At 42.7% G+C, this 17,463-nt stretch overlaps 1 protein-coding gene across 1 annotated transcript; it reads right to left on the minus strand.

The window, feature by feature from the left end:
- Positions 1-425: 425 nt before the first annotated feature.
- LOC124028198 (stromal cell-derived factor 1-like) lies at positions 426-16,478 on the minus strand. The gene is made up of 4 exons (XM_046340311.1): positions 16,319-16,478; positions 12,533-12,650; positions 5,696-5,779; positions 426-3,797 (listed from the first exon to the last, which is right to left on the minus strand). Exons 1-4 carry the CDS (start codon positions 16,383-16,385, stop codon positions 3,767-3,769), a joined length of 300 nt encoding a protein of 99 aa, XP_046196267.1. The 5' UTR covers positions 16,386-16,478; the 3' UTR covers positions 426-3,766.
- Positions 16,479-17,463: the final 985 nt, after the last annotated feature.

Genomic DNA, 17,463 nt, shown 5'->3' on the forward strand with positions numbered 1-17,463 from the left:
GATACATATGGTGGCTGTCGCCCTGGGCTGATAACATAGACTTCCCTGGGCCTGGACTCTGTGGAAAACAGAAGGTGTGTGTGTGTGTGTTGGTTTTATTCCACCTGTCTAGGTTGTGTGTGTGAGAGTCTGGATCCAGCATCTATTACCATCAAACTGGTCTGGGTGATTCTAAGTGAAGCTCTTTTGAAACATAAATATCTACATCCTTCAGTCTTATCTAATGTGACATTTTGTGTCACTAAGTCTGTAGTCATAATGAAACCCAACTGTGATGTTTCTGCAATGAAGACAGAACAGTAACACTAAAGGAGAAGTGAAACATTCAAATAAAGTGGAGACGATTCCTACCACACTTCTCTATTGATGCCACTTTCAATAAATACACACTTTATCATTTTCTTAAGAAGAAATGAAACATTCCATTTTTATTTTATTTGATATGTTTATTGAAAAAGAGGGTGAGTATCATATAGGTATCATATTGCCCCTTGGTTTATACAAACAGTGAACATACAGAGTTGAATTAAACAATCCATCGTAGATGAAGGATACTTGTGTCGTAAGCTGCCTCAAAAGAATTGAACGTTGTAACATGTAATTCACATTGTCTGGGGAGAGCACCCATATAGAACACATACACTTCTGACAAAACACATTTCCACTTGGGATGTTATTGCTTTATGCAAGGATTTATTTGCACATGTGGTCCAAATACCAGATATGATGAGTAAAATGGTAACAGCCATGTTGTTTGGTTTGGTTGTGGATCTAACTGCAGCATGGCATTGAACAGAATGCTTCTCAAACACTTCAATAATCACCAAATCCCCTTCCTTTATGACAAACCTTACAACGATGTGATACAGATACGTAATAACCTCTGGACCAAAACACCTGCACTTGGTTCACAGACTAAGATGCCTGGAGATTTGAATGGACCTGGAGCTCTATTTTGACAGTAGAAAAACAATGGCAACAGTAAAACAGTATAGAAACCCACATCATTGAGGAATGGCTCTATCTGGGAGGGGGGGGGGCTTGATTGAAAACATGTGTGGGTCCCCTGGCTCATACTTAAATATATTGTTCTCTGTCTTGGCTCAGTGGTACTATTGGCACTTCATATTTTAAACTCTGTGGAACGCTGTCAGGAGAAATAGAACAGAATCCCAACGACATTGTGCTCTAAGGGGTCCTAATGAAGAATTAATTGACGTCTGCCTGAGCTGAATCTGAATTTGAATCGGCCTGAGCTGAGATGTCCTAATGACAACAGTAATGTTTGTTTTAAAGTATCTCAGTTCGTGGCGTTACAATCCGGATTTATTCGATTTTGCCCATCTTGCATCAGTGGATGAAAGGCGTCAGATTATTGGTTGACTAGAATAAGCCTCCCCAAGGGAGGGTTGAATCAGGGGAAACTATGGCAATGAACCCTGTATCTCTATAATATTCTGTTGTTCAATCTAGACCTGCCGCCACAATTTAATCTGGGGGACTATAAATGTTTATTACATTAACTTCAACATGTTGCAGCTGCACCAAATGAAGTTGATAGACACATAACATGTTTTTTAATGATATTGCAAATAAACGTTTTTGGAAAAGTGATAAATGTATAAAAATGTGATTGGATAATACAGTAGTACTGCGGTTGGGATACAGTACTCTCTGGTTATGCCTTCATCTAATACTGCTTAACTGTACTTACAAATACTGTGTTACATCTCATTATCTTAGAATATATAAAATATACAAAAATAAAAATCATTACAGTAAAAATACCAATTTAAAAGACTTAAAGTGGCTCAATGATCAAAGTAGAATAACTTTCTTTTGCCCCCAGCTCAGCAACATGCAGTTTCAATGTGATAGTCAATACTGTAGTATAGTAACAGGTATTTCATGTGGCCGTATACTGGCTTTAAAATCCTGCCTCAGGATATGTGGTGGTTTATAACGATGGAGTCGGCCTAAAGTGAGCTCCTATGAAATTGATGAGTGAAATCCAATAATCCGACAATGTGATCCTGTATAGAAATGTATGTAATGAATCTTACTGTACTTAATATAATACAGCAATTATTTTAAGCCAGTATTTGTTAGTAAATACCCAGAATATTGAGGTAAATTAATTTCACATCGCTTGTGTTGTTGAAATATGACTTGGTGTCTCATTCAATGCCTTACAGCATAGACTACAGCTACGGACCACATTACATTCACACAAACTGTATGAAAAGCTGCATTGATATGGGGTTTTATCCCTGTTTTGCATTACAATCTTATCCTACAAGGCCATCGTTCTTACAACCCTTGGCTTTTGCTGAGTTGCTTAAGTTACTTCTAATTGTGTGGGCTTTCCTGTTCGGCACAGGACTGAACTGTAATACACAATTGTCTGCCTCCAATAAAGGCTGTCGGCTTGTATTACAACAGATAACTTCCCCTTTATTTACAACAGATAACTTCCCTTTATTACAGCAGGGGTTTTCAAACCTCTCCTCGAGGTCCCCCAGTCGTTCCATGTATTTGATCTATTCCACAGCTAGCACACCTGATTCAACTTGTCAACTAACCAGCCTTGAATAGGTGAATCAGGTGAGTTAGTTCTGGGATACAACTAAATTGTGAAACGCCTGGTGGTCCCCGAGGAGAGGTTAGAAACCACCGGCCTGTACACATCGTCTGATTTGGCTCTTCACTGGTCTGTTCTTGTGAATGGAAACTCCATGTGATTCAGTGCACAGCCTCGCTTCCTGAAAAGATATGTATCAGTTCAAACTAATGTCTTCTGATCCCCAGAGTTGAAACACCTGAATCAATGCATGTCCTTTGTTATCGTTTGAGGATCTCCATTGTCTCGGCTAGACTGGAATTCTTGTTAAGGCTTGACATAGAAGTTGCCCCTAACCACAGATCTAAGATTTCCTTCCCTACCATCCTAGACTTAACCATCAGGGATTCAACAACATCTGACCTTGGATCAGTTAAGGGTGACTATCTATTTCCCCTGTTATGAATGTTTGACCAGCCCTGATTGGTCGCCTCTTACAGAGTGGGCTCAAGCCATTGGACGGCTCATTCCTGTTCCTATCCTATGACCCCTCAGTCAGAGCCCACCCCTGGTGATACCCACAAGCCCTTGCTGGGCACATTTGAGACGGTGAGCCGGGTGTAAAAACTTTAAATGTCCCTTTACAGCCTCTTATAAAAGTAGGAAAAATACTTTATATACAGACGTACACTTACACACTCAGTTACACACTCACACACACACACACACACACACACACACACACACACACACACACACACACACACACACACACACACACACACACACACACACACACACACACACACACACACACACACACACACACACACACACACACACACACTAAGAACAACCACACCAAATAAAACACACTGCGCTCACACACTCTTTACACACGTACTCACACATTCCGATAAAATTAGGTATATGCACTTGGTGCTAACAGCGTGAGGAGAGGTGTCTGCAGTGTGGGGGGCAGGGTGGCTGCAGGGTCAGCAGCAGCAGCAAGGCATCATGGTCTGTCTGGCGGTGAAGTGCTGGTTTTGCAAGCGATCCAGAATGTTCCAGAGCGTTCCAGAGCGTTCCAGAGTGTTCCAGAGCAGAGACGTGTAGCTACATATCTGAGTAGTGGAGGAGGAGGAGGAGGAGGAGAGCTGGCCTGGAACTGGGGCACTGCAGGCCGGTCAGGATGGTGTGTCTCCTTTACTGAGCACGTCTTCTGGACTTCTTCACCCTGGAGAGACAGAAAGAGAGGAATAAGACACTGATTGAAGAGGTTTCATGGGTGTAACTTCATTTTTCCGTGTGGCCACTTGACATCACCTGATTAGGAACAACTCTGGGCCCTAGTGTCATTTTATGGTAAATACTTAGTACGGTGCTCGTAGGTATATTGATGCTATGTTCTGCATCATGCAGGGTTTCGAAACATGCATTCTTAGTAAAAGGGTTCCAAAAGGGTACTTTGGCTGTCCCCATAGGATAACATTTTTGGTTCCATGTGGAACCCTCTGTGGAAAGGGTTCTACATGCCCCCTTAAAACAACTAACAAAACAAAAACAAACAAATGGGTCCTACATGGAACCCAAACGGGTTCTACATGGAATCAAAAGGGTTCTAACTGGAACCAAAACTGGTTCTTCAAAGGGTTCTCCTATGGGAACAGCCAAAGAACCATTTTAGGTTCTAGATGCACCTTTTTCTCTAAGTGTGTAACGTGTCACATAGACCTCCAGTATCTACTGTAGTTGTGTAGCTACTGTAGTTGTGTAGCTACTGTAGTTGTGTATCTACTGTAGTTGTGTATCTACTGTAGTTGTGTAGCTACTGTAGTTGTGTAGCTACTGTAGTTGTGTATCTACTAGCTACTGTATCTACTGTAGTTGTGTATCTACTGTAGTTGTGTAGCTACTGTATTTGTGTATCTACTGTAGTTGTGTATCTACTGTAGTTGTGTATCTACTGTAGTTGAGTATCTACTGTAGTTGTGTATCTACTGTAGTTGTGTATCTACTGTAGTTGTGTATCTACTGTAGTTTAGCTTGCTATTTTGAGAAAATGCAATCTTTTGTAACTATGCCACATTGGGAACTAAACAACAAGAAAATGCCTAATTTGTGGTAAAATTTATTTACTATAGGTGTTTTTAAGAGGCAGACATTTTGCATGGTTGGTGAAAACGATCACCAGAGGAATGAGGAATGCACATTTAACACACATTTGAACTGCACAACCCATTCAGATTCATTATAATATTCCGTATCGTGTGTCTGTTGTTGTTTATTGTACTTTTATACGGTTTACTCCTTGACTGTAAAACGTAGTGGAATTCTTTTCCTTTTAGTGGAATGAGTTTCACTATTTGTAGACAAATTAGTCCTGATCATTTTGTGAAAGTGCCTTCAATTTACACGTATTTGTTTATTCATACATAAACTACGAAATGAATGAAGTTAGTTCAATTGTGAAAGTAACACCTGTTTTTTTGGCCAAAAGTTTTAGGTAATAAATCTGTAATAAAAAAATAAAAGACTGTGATTTCATGACATTCTACTCCATCCCTGATTTCCCAGATAAATTCTGATTGTTTACTGAAAGACCTGGAATGCTCCGAATGCCACGCTTAAATTATCAGAGGGATTGCAAGGCGTGAACAGAAAGCATTCTTTCCCAGTCTTTAATTCATATCTCAGTAGCCATCTGAGTAGCTAGCACGCATAATGAGAAACAAGCACCCAGAAACACCAGTCACTTTCATCTCTTTTAATGAGACACACACATACCAACAGTTCTAATCATACCGATAAATGAGCGATTTCAGAATGCAATGTGGACAGGTGGCCATAAAATGACACTTATCTGTTGTTACTGTACTTAAGCAGTCCCATTTCTGCCATTTCTCCCATTTCATTTGGATTTTGCAGATGAAAACAGCTGCACATTTCATTCCGTGTCTCTCACTGTTACCAGCGAACTAGCCTGGTCCCAGATCTGTTTGTGTTGTCTTGCCAACTCCTATGGTTTGGCGTGACAATAATAGGAGTTGGCAAGTAAGCACAAGCAGATGTGGGACCAGGCTACCCTGAGATCAGCTCTTACTTGTCAAAGAGGGAAGTAAGGTTTCTCCTTACTTGTTAATGGCATTCTTCAGGTACGTCTGCAGCCATTTGGTCTCGGGGTTAATGCAGACCTCCCTGTTGTTCTTCAGCTTGGCACTGTGAGAGGGATGAAGGGGGATGAAGAGGGATGAGAGAGAGAGAGAGAGAGAGAGAGAGAGAGAGAGAGAGAGAGAGAGAGAGAGAGAGAGAGAGAGAGAGAGAGAGAGAGAGAGAGAGAAAGTGAATTAGGCAGAGACTCATTTCAGTGTTCTCCGAGCATCCACTTTCTCTGTTTTCTTATCTGATTCAAGGATGGAATGATCCGAAAAAAAAAAGTCCAGTAAGCTCTCATGAACTGGCCTAGCGTCTTCTCACTCTGGTGAACATCCAGGGATAGTGTGTTGTGTAGCTGTAACACAGTAACACACATGCCTGATACGTGGATTCAACTAGGGTGAACTGGCCTAGCGTCTTCTCACTCTGGTGAACGTCCAGGGACAGTGTGTTGTGTAGCTGTAACACAGTAACACACATGCCTGATACGTGGCGTCAACTAGGGTGAACTAGCCTAGCGTCTTCTCACTCTGGTGAACGTCCAGGGACAGTGTGTTGTGTAGCTGTAACACAGTAACACACATGCCTAATACGTGGATTCAACTAGGGTGAACTGGCCTAGCGTCTTCTCACTCTGGTGAACGTCCAGGGACAGTGTGTTGTGTAGCTGTAACACAGTAACACACATGCCTGATACGTGGATTCAACTAGGGTGAACTGGCCTAGCGTAATCTTCTCACTCTGGTGAACATCCAGGGACAGTGTGTTGTGTAGCTGTAACACACAGTAACACACATGCCTGATACAGTGTGATTCAACTCAGGTGAACTGTGGCCGTGTTTTGGTCAAACTGTAATGAGACTCGTGGGCCTTGGAGTAGCGAGTTGAATAGTACGAGTGGCACTTTTTATTACACTTAAATGATATACCTGTACATAGATAAATAAATATAGATCATGTATAGGTTTATTTTGAACTAAGAATTATGAATGCAACTATTTCAGCTTGACCAGTCTGTCTTTATAGACTCAGGTACAGTGTGTAATCTTATATATTACTATTTCAGTTTGACCAGTCTGTCTTTATAGACTCAGATACAGTGTGTAATCTTATATATATATTACTATTTCAGCATGACCAGTCTGTCTTTATAGACTCAGATACAGTGTGTAATCTTATATATTACTATTTCAGTCTGTCTTTGACCAGTCAGTTTGACCAGTCTGTCTTTATAGACTCAGATACAGTGTGTAATCTTATATATATATTACTATTTCAGATACAGTGTGTAATCTTATATATTACTATTTCAGCATGACCAGTCTGTCTTTATAGACTCAGATACAGTGTGTAATCTTATATATTACTATTTCAGTTTGACCAGTCTGTCTTTATAGACTCAGATACAGTGTGTAATCTTATATATTACTATTTCAGCATGACCAGTCTGTCTTTATAGACTCAGATACAGTGTGTAATCTTATATATTACTATTTCAGCATGACCAGTCTGTCTTTATAGACTCAGATACAGTGTGTAATCTTATATATTACTATTTCAGTTTGACCAGTCTGTCTTTATAGACTCAGATACAGTGTGTAATCTTATATATTTGTTTTATTTTAAAAAGCATTTCAAAAGGGTTACATTTGAGGTAATATTTTTGAAGTCATTAATTTCAGTTTGACACAGTTTTTACTGTAATCTAGTCTGTATAATTCATGTATCTGAAGATTGAAGAGACATCTGATGAACTCTGTACTGTAATCTAAAAGTAAATGTGTTCCATCATTTCGATATCGTCGATCTGCTCATTCAGGGTCAATATAAACAAACACATTAAGATAAATGAAGTTCACTTTCCTTTAAACCAACTACTGTACTGGACTGGACTGTACACACGAAACAAACATCACTCAATATGATATAAGGCTGCAAAGTCAACAGTAACATAATGTATCTGGAAAAATAAGTTATTTGACCAAAATTATATTCATCAAGCTTATTTTTATGTAAATTCCAGGGACATTTGCAAGACACATATGCCAGTGAACAATCAACACATTATTCACATCCCAAACATATATTTTTAACAAGAACAAACATATTATGAACAAGTTGTAAGAATAACAATTATTAAAACTTGTATTCACAGCATATTTTAACCCACAAAACATGCTTTGCGCCAGTTGTAAGGATCAGAATGCATTAAATCACATCAAGTCCCCCCACCACCTGCCACAGGTGAAAAATCCCACTTAGACAGCTGTTGCAGTGATAACAAAGCATGGTAACACTGATCTCTTTGTTAAGCCGGTGGTACCAACAATAAGGAGGTTTTGATGTCAGGCCATTTAGCCTGGGATTTACAGACTGTGGGGTGTATATGGGAGTAAGTGGTTCACCTGTAGCGGACTGTAGTGTGTTGATAGAGGGTTGACTTGAGTGTCGACTTGAGAGAGGGGCATTTGTCCCGAGATCGGACACTTTTGTGAGTGTTTCCGATCCATGAGCTTTAGGGGGAGACGGGGTAGTGTGTGTGTGTGTGTGTGTGTGTGTGTGTGTGTGTGTGTCAGCACTCTCTCCTCTCCTCCCCTCCTTCCCCAAACATATGGTTCTAACACCTCTGTGTCAAAAGGTTGAAACACATTCCTCTCCACCTCTGTTTGAGTAAAGTCTGAACAACTCAGGTAAATGCATTCCCTCACCACCTCCCCTCCTTCTCTCCCCCTCCTTCTCTCTCCCTCCTTCTCTCCCTCCTTCTCTTCCTCTCACAGCCCTGTAAATTGAAACACATTCCTCCACCCACCTCCCTCTCCCTCCCTCCCTCCTTCTCCCTCCTTCTCTCCCTCCTTCCTTCCCTCTCTCCCTCCTTCTCTCCCTCCTTCTCTTCCCTCACAGCCCTTCTCTCCCTCCTTCTCTCCCTCCTTCTCTCCCTCCTTCTCCCTCCTTCTCTCCCTCCTTTCTCTTCCTCTCACATCCCTGTAAATGAAACACATTCCTCTCCACCTCTGAATCTCTCCTTCATCACTCCTTTAGCCCTGTAAATGAAACACATTCCTTCTCCACCTCTGATTCCATTTCACCTTCCCCAAACTCTCCATCCCTATTTAACACCAACCTCTTCATTTGCCCTGTAAATGGCTCCACCTACTACCCCTGACCCCAATAAGATGAAATGAAACAGCTCACCTCTGAATCTCCCTCCCTCCCTCCTTCTCTCCCTCCTTCTCTCCCTCCTTCTCTTCCTCTCACAGCCCGCATCAAACCCTTCACAGCCCAAATCTCCCCCAAAACCAACATCCCAATCGTTTAGATAAATAAACAGCCCGGTAAATAACTGGATTCCCTGTTTGTTTATCTCTATGATCTCCCCCCTTCCTCCCTCCCTCCTGTAAATGAAAAACCCCATCCTGTCCTCTTTTATATAATGATTGCAAATGGCCCACCTAATCCATTTGACTCAAATTTTGTTTTGATGTTTCTCCTGGTTTAAGTTTATCCCTCTATGATTGCAGTGACTGTTTTGTTTTGATGTTTCTCCTGGTTTAGGTTTATGTCTGTGTGTGTGTGTGTGTGTGTGTGTGTGTGTGTGTGTGTGTGTGTGTGTGTGTGTGTGTGTGTGTGTGCGTGCGTGCGTGCGTGCGTGCGTGCGTGTGTGTGTGTGTGTGTGTGTGTGTGTGTGCGTGCGTGCGTGTGTGTGTGTGTGTGTGCGTGCGTGCGTGTGTGTGTGTGTGTGCGTCTGGACTATCTAGCATCTGATTGACTTTGTTGGAATTCGGGGCTCTGGGAGTCTGGAGCTTCTAACCCAGTAGGTAGTAATTACTTCACAGCAAGCTAATGCCAACAAGCAGGAGGAGACAGGGGCGTGTAGGGAGCGGTGGAGGGGATGAGGGGGTGTAGTGTTACCCCTGTTGTCTTTCATCCAAGGACAATAGATATATCAGAAGAGATGCGAGCTCTCTGCCCCTCTCTCCCCTGCTGCTCAGTCATAAATAACTTCAGGATGGGCTTTGGAGGGAATAAGAGGGGAAAGTGGAAGCTTTTGGTGGCGTATGTGTGTTCCTTAATGCCTGTGTGTGCAAATGTGTGTTTCTCTTAATGATTGTGCGTCCTGACCAGATTTGTATCCTTACTGACCCCTTGCCATGAGTTAACCCCCTAATGCCCCCCACCACCCCTTCCCAATCCCCGAAACCCCTCTGGCTTTTTGGCTCTGGCCACCTGGTTTCTATAGGTTACAAATAGGCAAAGCATTTTGGCTTAATGCGTTCCAGGCCATTTAAATTACACTAAATGTGGGCGGCTGGTGAGCGCAGGGAATAAAAGAAAGAAGGATAGAGAGGGTCAGCTGCAACATAAAGGTCATCACATTGACCCCTAATGATTGATTCCTTAACAAGTCTAAAATCCCCCCTAGAGCTAGCTTGGAGAGAGACACTCCTCTGTCAGCTTCCTCTCTCCTCTCCTGGCCATTTATCCTGTTGTTCTAATCTAAACATCTCTTTCCATTTGGAGAGAGCCATAGTAACTGCATCTCTTTTCTCCACTCTCTCTCTCTCTCGCTTTCTCTTACCTTCTCTCTCGCTTTCTCTCGCTTTCTCTCTCGCTTTCTCTCTCTCTCTCTCTCCCGCTGTCTCTCTCTCTCTCTCTCTCTCTCCCTTTCTCTCGCTTTCTCTCTCTCTCGCACCTTCTCTCTCACTTTCTCTCGCTTTCTCTCTCTCTCGCCTCCTCTCGCTCTGTCTCTCTCGCCTTCTCTTACTTTTTCTCTCGCTTTCTCTCTCGCTTTCTCTCGCTTTCTCTCTCTCTCGCTTTCTCTCACTCTCTCGCTTTGTCTCACTTTCTCTCTCTCTCCCTTTCTCTCGCTTTCTCTCTCTCTCTCTCTCTCTCTCTCTCGCTTTCTCTCACTTTCTCTCTCTCTCTCTCACTTTCTCTCTCTCTCTCTCACTCTCTCTCCACTTTCTCTCTGTCTTTCCCTCCACTGTGGTCCTCCAACTGCAATCATTAAAACCAGATAATATGGGACTGATGCTTAGCCGAATGGAATGGGACCCAAAGTTAAGCGCCATTTGAATCCACATGGGATCTTATTAACAGAGGGGTCTTACTGGGCTGAATCAGGCTTTTCTGAACAGGTTTTGCCCTAGGAGATGACTATAGGAGTTGGCAAGACCACACAAACAGATCTAGAACCAAGTTAGTTTAGCTGTAGCAGCTGATAATAGGAGTTGGTAAGACAGCACAAACAGATCTAGAAGCAAGTTAGTTTAGCTGTAGCAGCTGATAATAGGAGTTGCTAAGACCACACAAACAGATCTAGAAGCAAGTTAGTTTAGCTGTAGCAGCTGATAATAGGAGTTGGTAAGACCACACAAACAGATCTAGAAGCAAGTTAGTTTAGCTGTAGCAGCTGATAATAGGAGTTGGTAAGACCACACAAACAGATCTAGAAGCAAGTTAGTTTAGCTGTAGCAGCTGATAATAGGAGTTGGTAAGACAGCACAAACAGATCTAGAAGCAAGTTAGTTTAGCTGTAGCAGCTGATAATAGGAGTTGGTAAGACAGCACAAACAGATCTAGAAGCAAGTTAGTTTAGCTGTAGCAGCTGATAATAGGAGTTGGTAAGACAGCACAAACAGATCTAGAACCAAGTTAGTTTAGCTGTAGCAGCTGATAATAGGAGTTGGTAAGACAGCACAAACAGATTAGAAGCAAGTTAGTTTAAGCAGCTGATAATAGGAGTTGGTAAGACACAAACAGATCTAGAACCAAGTTAGTTTAGCTGTAGCAGCTGATAATAGGAGTTGGTAAGACAGCACAAACAGATCTGGAACCAGGCTAGTTTATCCCTACTTGACTATACGTATCAGGCCAAGGTCCTTCTGGTTTCAGCCAAGCAGGCCTGTGCTGTGTTAAAGTAAAGATGGTAGATAAACGAAGATGTCACATTTCCAGTCTGCTTAAGGGATGGCTCTCCCATAGGCACCAATGCATTAGCAGCTGGGTCTGGTCTGCTTAGTTCATTGACTATATATGAACAAGAAAAAAAAAGGAGGGAGTGGGATGAGTCGCTTCCTCTTCCAGCTCTGGTTAAACTACATTGCAGTGTTCCCGTAGAGCAACATGGACCGTGGCATTGACAGGTGTCTGTCCAGCCCTGAAACAGGTGTCTGTCCAGCCCTGACAGGTGTCTGTCCAGCTGAAACAGGTGTCTGTCCAGCCCTGAAACAGGTGTCTGTCCAGCCCTGCACTGTCCAGCCCTGAGGTGTCTGTCCAGCCCAACAGGTGTCTGTCCAGCCCTGAAACAAACACCTGATTCAACAAGTCACCGCCTTGACGATTAGTTGATGAGTTGAATCAGGTGCTTCAGTGCTGCGCCCGGGAAGCGAAGCTAACTCACACACTCAACATGCAGCTGTCTCAGACCAGGGTTGCTTACCACTGCTTTACTGGGCCTGTGTAGTTCTGGTTTATCTCCAGGAAAAGTGAATAGCTTCCCCTTCTGTGAGCAGCAACATTGTGTGTGCTGTGTGGGATGTCCAGTGTTGGCCACCATAGTCCTTTCTTATCTGTGCAGTGTAGTGCAGGGCTGAGGAGAACATGGGGTTGTCTCCTACAAAACGTCCCTGTTACTCCCCAGCCTTGTAATGAAAACATTGACTTTTGGGAGAAGCAATACAGCGATCTAGTTGTTCTTATGAGGGGTGTGGAAGGTTTTTCACATGACAAGCTAAGGAACTTAGCTGTAAGTCTTCTAAAACACAACCCAAAATCAGGGTCAAAAAGCATCCCATAATGCACCAGCAGGTTACTCACATGACTTGGAAAGGGCAGTTGGGTGTGTGAAGGAACTTGAGCTCTCTGATGCTCCTCTGAGGGACGGTGTTCAGAGTGGAGCGACACCAGCACCTCTCTACCAGGCTGATGGGCTTAGCTGAAAACACCAACCACAGACATAGTAAGATACTGTACCAGGTACCAGGTACCAGGCTGATGGGCTTAGCTGAAAACAACAACCACAGACATAGTAAGATACTGTACCAGGTACCAGGTACCGGACACTGAGAGAATGTGAGCTTCGACCATTTCTATGTCTTAAAACTAAAAACAACCCAATCCCAGCTCACAACGCATGATGATAGTTAGAGCTGAACCAACAACATGAGCCTCAACGCCTCCAAAATGCAACAACTCACAATCATTGCAGGCAGGAACAAGGATGAATTTGTTCATTTCATATCAGAGTACTTAGAACAAATATGTTTAATCTACTGTCTCTAACCCCGACAATGCATGGAAAGTATACTTAGCTGTACATTTAGCTGACTTTAGTCCCAAACTGGGATGACTTTGTTCATTTCATATTAGAGCTTGTAAGAACAAACAGGATAAAATAGACGACAGATTTCTGTTGGGGATTAAATCCATCTTCACTGTTACTCCAGGACAGCAACAGCTCCTAGTCAGTGGTGTGTGAGATGGGTTTACGCAGTGTTACAACCAGGTCTCCTCAATAGCTCACACACTCTCACCAAACGTTCACCGTACACACTCAACACTACTCTACTTTTACCTGTTGTTAATCATCTTCACAGTCACTGGGGTAAACTCCAGTATTTCTGTTAAATCTGTGTACAAAGACTTTCAACTGGCCTGCGGAGCATGGCAGAGAACTACACTGAAGATAAAACTAGCAAAAAGAAGCATTTGAAGAAGATTACTTGACTATGTTGTTCAGGGTCAAATACCACTTTGAAAGCTCTGAGAGGAAAATGCTTTTCATTTAAATAATTAAATCAAACTGTTATTAGTTATTTATACATTTCAAATAAAATACCATTAAGACAAACAGCACACATGTTCATGTATTTAAATACATACCTCGAATAGTCATGTTCACATAGTCAACACACATGTTCATGTATTTAAATACATACCTCGAATACATACATGTTCATGTATTTCAAATAGTCAACACACATGTTCATGTATTTAAATACATACCTCAACACACATGTTCATGTATTTAAATAAATAGTCAACACACATGTTCATGTATTTAAATACATACCTCAAATAGTCAACACACATGTTCATGTATTTAAATACATACCTCAAATAGTCAACACACATGTTCATGTATTTAAATACATACCTCAAATAGTCAACACACATTCCCACCAATTACAAAACTACTGTATTTAACCCGGACAATGCATGAGAAAGTACACATTTACCTGCCTTTAGTTCCAAATGCAAGGCAATTAAAAAGAGATTAGTCTGCCACACACCACACACACACACACACACACACACACACACACACACACACACACACACACACACACACACACACACACACACACACACACACACACACACACACACACACACACACACACACACACACACACACACACACACACACACACACACACACACACACACACACACACACACACACAGAGAGAGACTCTCAAACCAGCGCTCATTGTTCCATCCGCCGTCATACTGCCTTTTCACTATGAACATTGAAGACACAGCTCTCTATCCCAGAAGAGTCCTTATCGTTCTACTCCACTGGGGCTCCCAATGTTTTCCTCCTTTCTCAAAGCTCCAAGAGCACAAAGCTTAGATTCTTATCAAAAGAGTCCCTTTAAGAAGTAGGCTACATTCTTAAAATGAGTGCATATCACCCCTGGTTCCTACTGGTTCCTGAAACTAAGAATCTTTTTACTCAATAGCACATACTCTGGCTTTTGCCTGAAATGTTCTTAGATTCAGATATTTCAGAGGGAAACCCTGCTGGAAATATCACACAAGATTAACATGAAACGTGAAATGGTTGATAACCTGTTTCCAACAATGATTTGTATTGGTTTGTCTTTGAAGATGGGAAGAGGTCCATTGGCTGAACATATATACATGTCTCTTCTCCAGTTGCCTTGTGGTTGTAAAACCTTCATGAAAGACTCTCTCTGTTTACTTTAAAACACTTTGATATTTACATTCTTTTCATTTCTCGAATCTTACATCTTAAACGGAGTACAAACGGCTCCCTTGTTTGACTGTGGGATTAAACCGCGATCACATTAATCCACTGCAAAATAAACAACAACAGGAGAGAGAGAAGTCCGAGAGAAGAGTTGAATTGAAGTTAGCTCAACCTCTGCTGTGTTATGCTAAGCATGTTGTTACTACCCCTCGCCAGGGAGACCCTGACTGCATATTAAAGACGACAGGATGGCCGGGGTGATGGAGGGGTAACTTGTATATTTATCTGGGTTTTATTGTTGCTTTCTTTTAACTAGAAACTAATTAGGGGCAAAACAAGGCGGGTTGTGAAAGAAATGAACTAACCCAAATGGAACCCTATTGCCTATTTTGTGCACTTCTTCTGACCAGAGCCCTATGGGATTCCCTGTGGGTCCTGGTCAAATGTAGTGCGCCGTATAAGGGAATAGGGTTCTATTTGGGAAGCAGAGGTTGTAGCTAGATGCTCACTTGTGGCGGGTGCTGTAAGCAGTATGCAGAATGAGCCAGGATTAGCATGATAATAGAGCCTGATAAGGTGGAGGGTCATTGCTGTGATAGTGGTTTGGGGGAGACTTAGTCATTTGGGACACTGACTCCCTGACCCATCATCCTCTAAATCGGAAGATCTTTCTTTCTTTATTTGACAAATAGTTTTAAATGTTCATTTGTATGCCGTTAAAGACGTAAGATTTGAGGAATTAAAGTGGTTGGAATATCAAAGTGTTAAAAGCAAATAGAAAAGTCAAGTTTTACAACAGAAGGCAACTGAGAAGAAACATAAATAATGGCCAAAGTCAATACAAACCCAGACATTTCCAGAATAATCCACATAACCATCTACTTTACAATCCAACTATACAAACAACAACAATCCAACTATATAAACAACAACAATTCAACAAATGCAACCAGTTTGAGTATAACATCTCCATCACATCACAACAATCACTTACTTATTTGACCAAAACCAGTCAAACATCAAGGAGCCAACAGACAACCTCCACAACCACAAGTCATAACCACAAGTTATTCTGCTGCGTATCCCTTCTCTCAGCAACACCAGCCAAATGTCACAACCACATCTATTCTAACAACACCTATTCAAATTCAACAAGAATATCAAGACAACCTCCACAACCACCAAAACGTCCTCCTTTTCTAGAACAAATCACACCCCCAGACATTCTAGAACACATACATAAAGTCTCTCTTTGCTAAGTTACTAAAATGACTAAAATAAAGAGATAGATAAATAAAGATAGATAAAACACTAGAAAGACACACTAACAGTCTTTAAAAAAGGGTTCCAAACGGGTTCTTCGACTGTCCCCATAAGAGAACACGTTTTGGTCCCAGGTAGAACTCTTTTGGGTTCCATGTAGAACCCTCTGTGTAAAGGGTTCTACATGGATCTCAAAAGGGTTCTTCCTGGAAGCAAAGGGTTCTACCTGGAACCAAAAAAGGGTTCTTCAAATGATTATCCCTTTTATGTTTGAGATGGCACCTTTTCTTCTAAGAGTGTAGAAGACATGCCCAGACAGATGAACCATCCCCAGACCAACTCACCCGTAGAGGGAGGTACATCCATGACCACAGCCAGTAGGGCCAACACAGCCAGTACTTTGACATCCATGGTGGGCTGTATGTAGTAGGATGGAGTTACAAGAGGCTCAGGGCTCAGCTTCTCACAGCTACTATCCAGCAGGGCTCAGTGTAGACTGACTGTCAGCTCCCTCTACACACTGTTAAAGCACGGCGGCTGAGGGAGAGAGAGAGGGAGGAGAGAGAGAGAGAGGAGGGAGGCTCCTAATTTCTCAGGAGGAGGCAGGGGGGTGGGGGGGTGAGCTGCACTGGCTATTTGAAAGGCAGAGACTTCCTCGATTGTAAATGTGCTGGCTGACAATCAAGAAGAAATGATCTTTCTCTTATAAGTTATTTCTCTCTCTATTACTTTCATTCTCTTTCTCGCAATGTCTCTCTTTACGTCTCATGTTCCTTCTCTCTCTCAGGTCTCCTCTCTTTTGTTTTCTGTCTCTCTCTTCACTTTCCCTCCTTCACCTTTCTTTTCCCAAACTCCCAAACTACCCCCCTCTCCATTTCCCCCTCTTTTCCCACTCTCTCTGGGGCTGTCAGTCAGTCTATTTGGAGAGCCTGAGCTCCCTGCTGCTAGCCTAATATTGTTCCTATCACAGCTGAATGGCTGGAGTGTTATTGTTTACAGGAACACTGCCCGCTCCCCCACCTCTCTGGCTGGCCTGTGTCTTCCCAGTCATCTGTCTCTGGCTGGCCTGTGTCTTCCCAGTCATCTGTCTCTGGCTGGCCTGTGTCTTCCCAGTCATCTGTCTCTGGCTGGCCTGTGTCTTCCCAGTCATCTGTTTCTGGCTGGCCTGTGTCTTTCCAGTCATCTGTCTCTGGCTGGCCTGTGTCTTCCCAGTCATCTCTCTCTGGCTGGCCTGTGTCTTCCCAGTCATCTGTCTCTGTGCTGGCCTGTGTCTTCCCAGTCATCTGTCTCTCTGGCTGGCCTGTGTCTTCCCAGTCATCTGTCTCTCGCTGGCCTGTGTCTTCCCAGTCATCTGTCTTCTGGCTGGCCTGTGTCTTCCCAGTCATCTGTCTCTGGCTGGCCTGTGTCTTCCCAGTCAGCTGTCTCTGGCTGGCCTGTGTCTTCCCAGTCATCTGTCTCTCTGGCTGGCCTGTGTCTTCCCAGTCAGCCG

Source organism: Oncorhynchus gorbuscha, unplaced genomic scaffold, assembly GCF_021184085.1.
Source record: "Oncorhynchus gorbuscha isolate QuinsamMale2020 ecotype Even-year unplaced genomic scaffold, OgorEven_v1.0 Un_scaffold_3836, whole genome shotgun sequence".
In the NCBI taxonomy this organism is placed as follows: domain Eukaryota; kingdom Metazoa; phylum Chordata; class Actinopteri; order Salmoniformes; family Salmonidae; genus Oncorhynchus; species Oncorhynchus gorbuscha.

Bases quoted from the DNA above. Each gene is read 5' to 3' on its own strand.
- LOC124028198 (XM_046340311.1), bottom strand. From the start codon at position 16,385: ATGGATGTCAAAGTACTGGCTGTGTTGGCCCTACTGGCTGTGGTCATG. The intron at 12,651-16,318 runs GTGAGTTGGTCT...TGGTGTTTTCAG, and splicing joins GGATGTACCTCCCTCTACGG to CTAAGCCCATCAGCCTGGTA. The intron at 3,798-5,695 runs GTAAGGAGAAAC...CTGTCTCTCCAG, and splicing joins CTGAAGAATGCCATTAACAA to GGTGAAGAAGTCCAGAAGAC.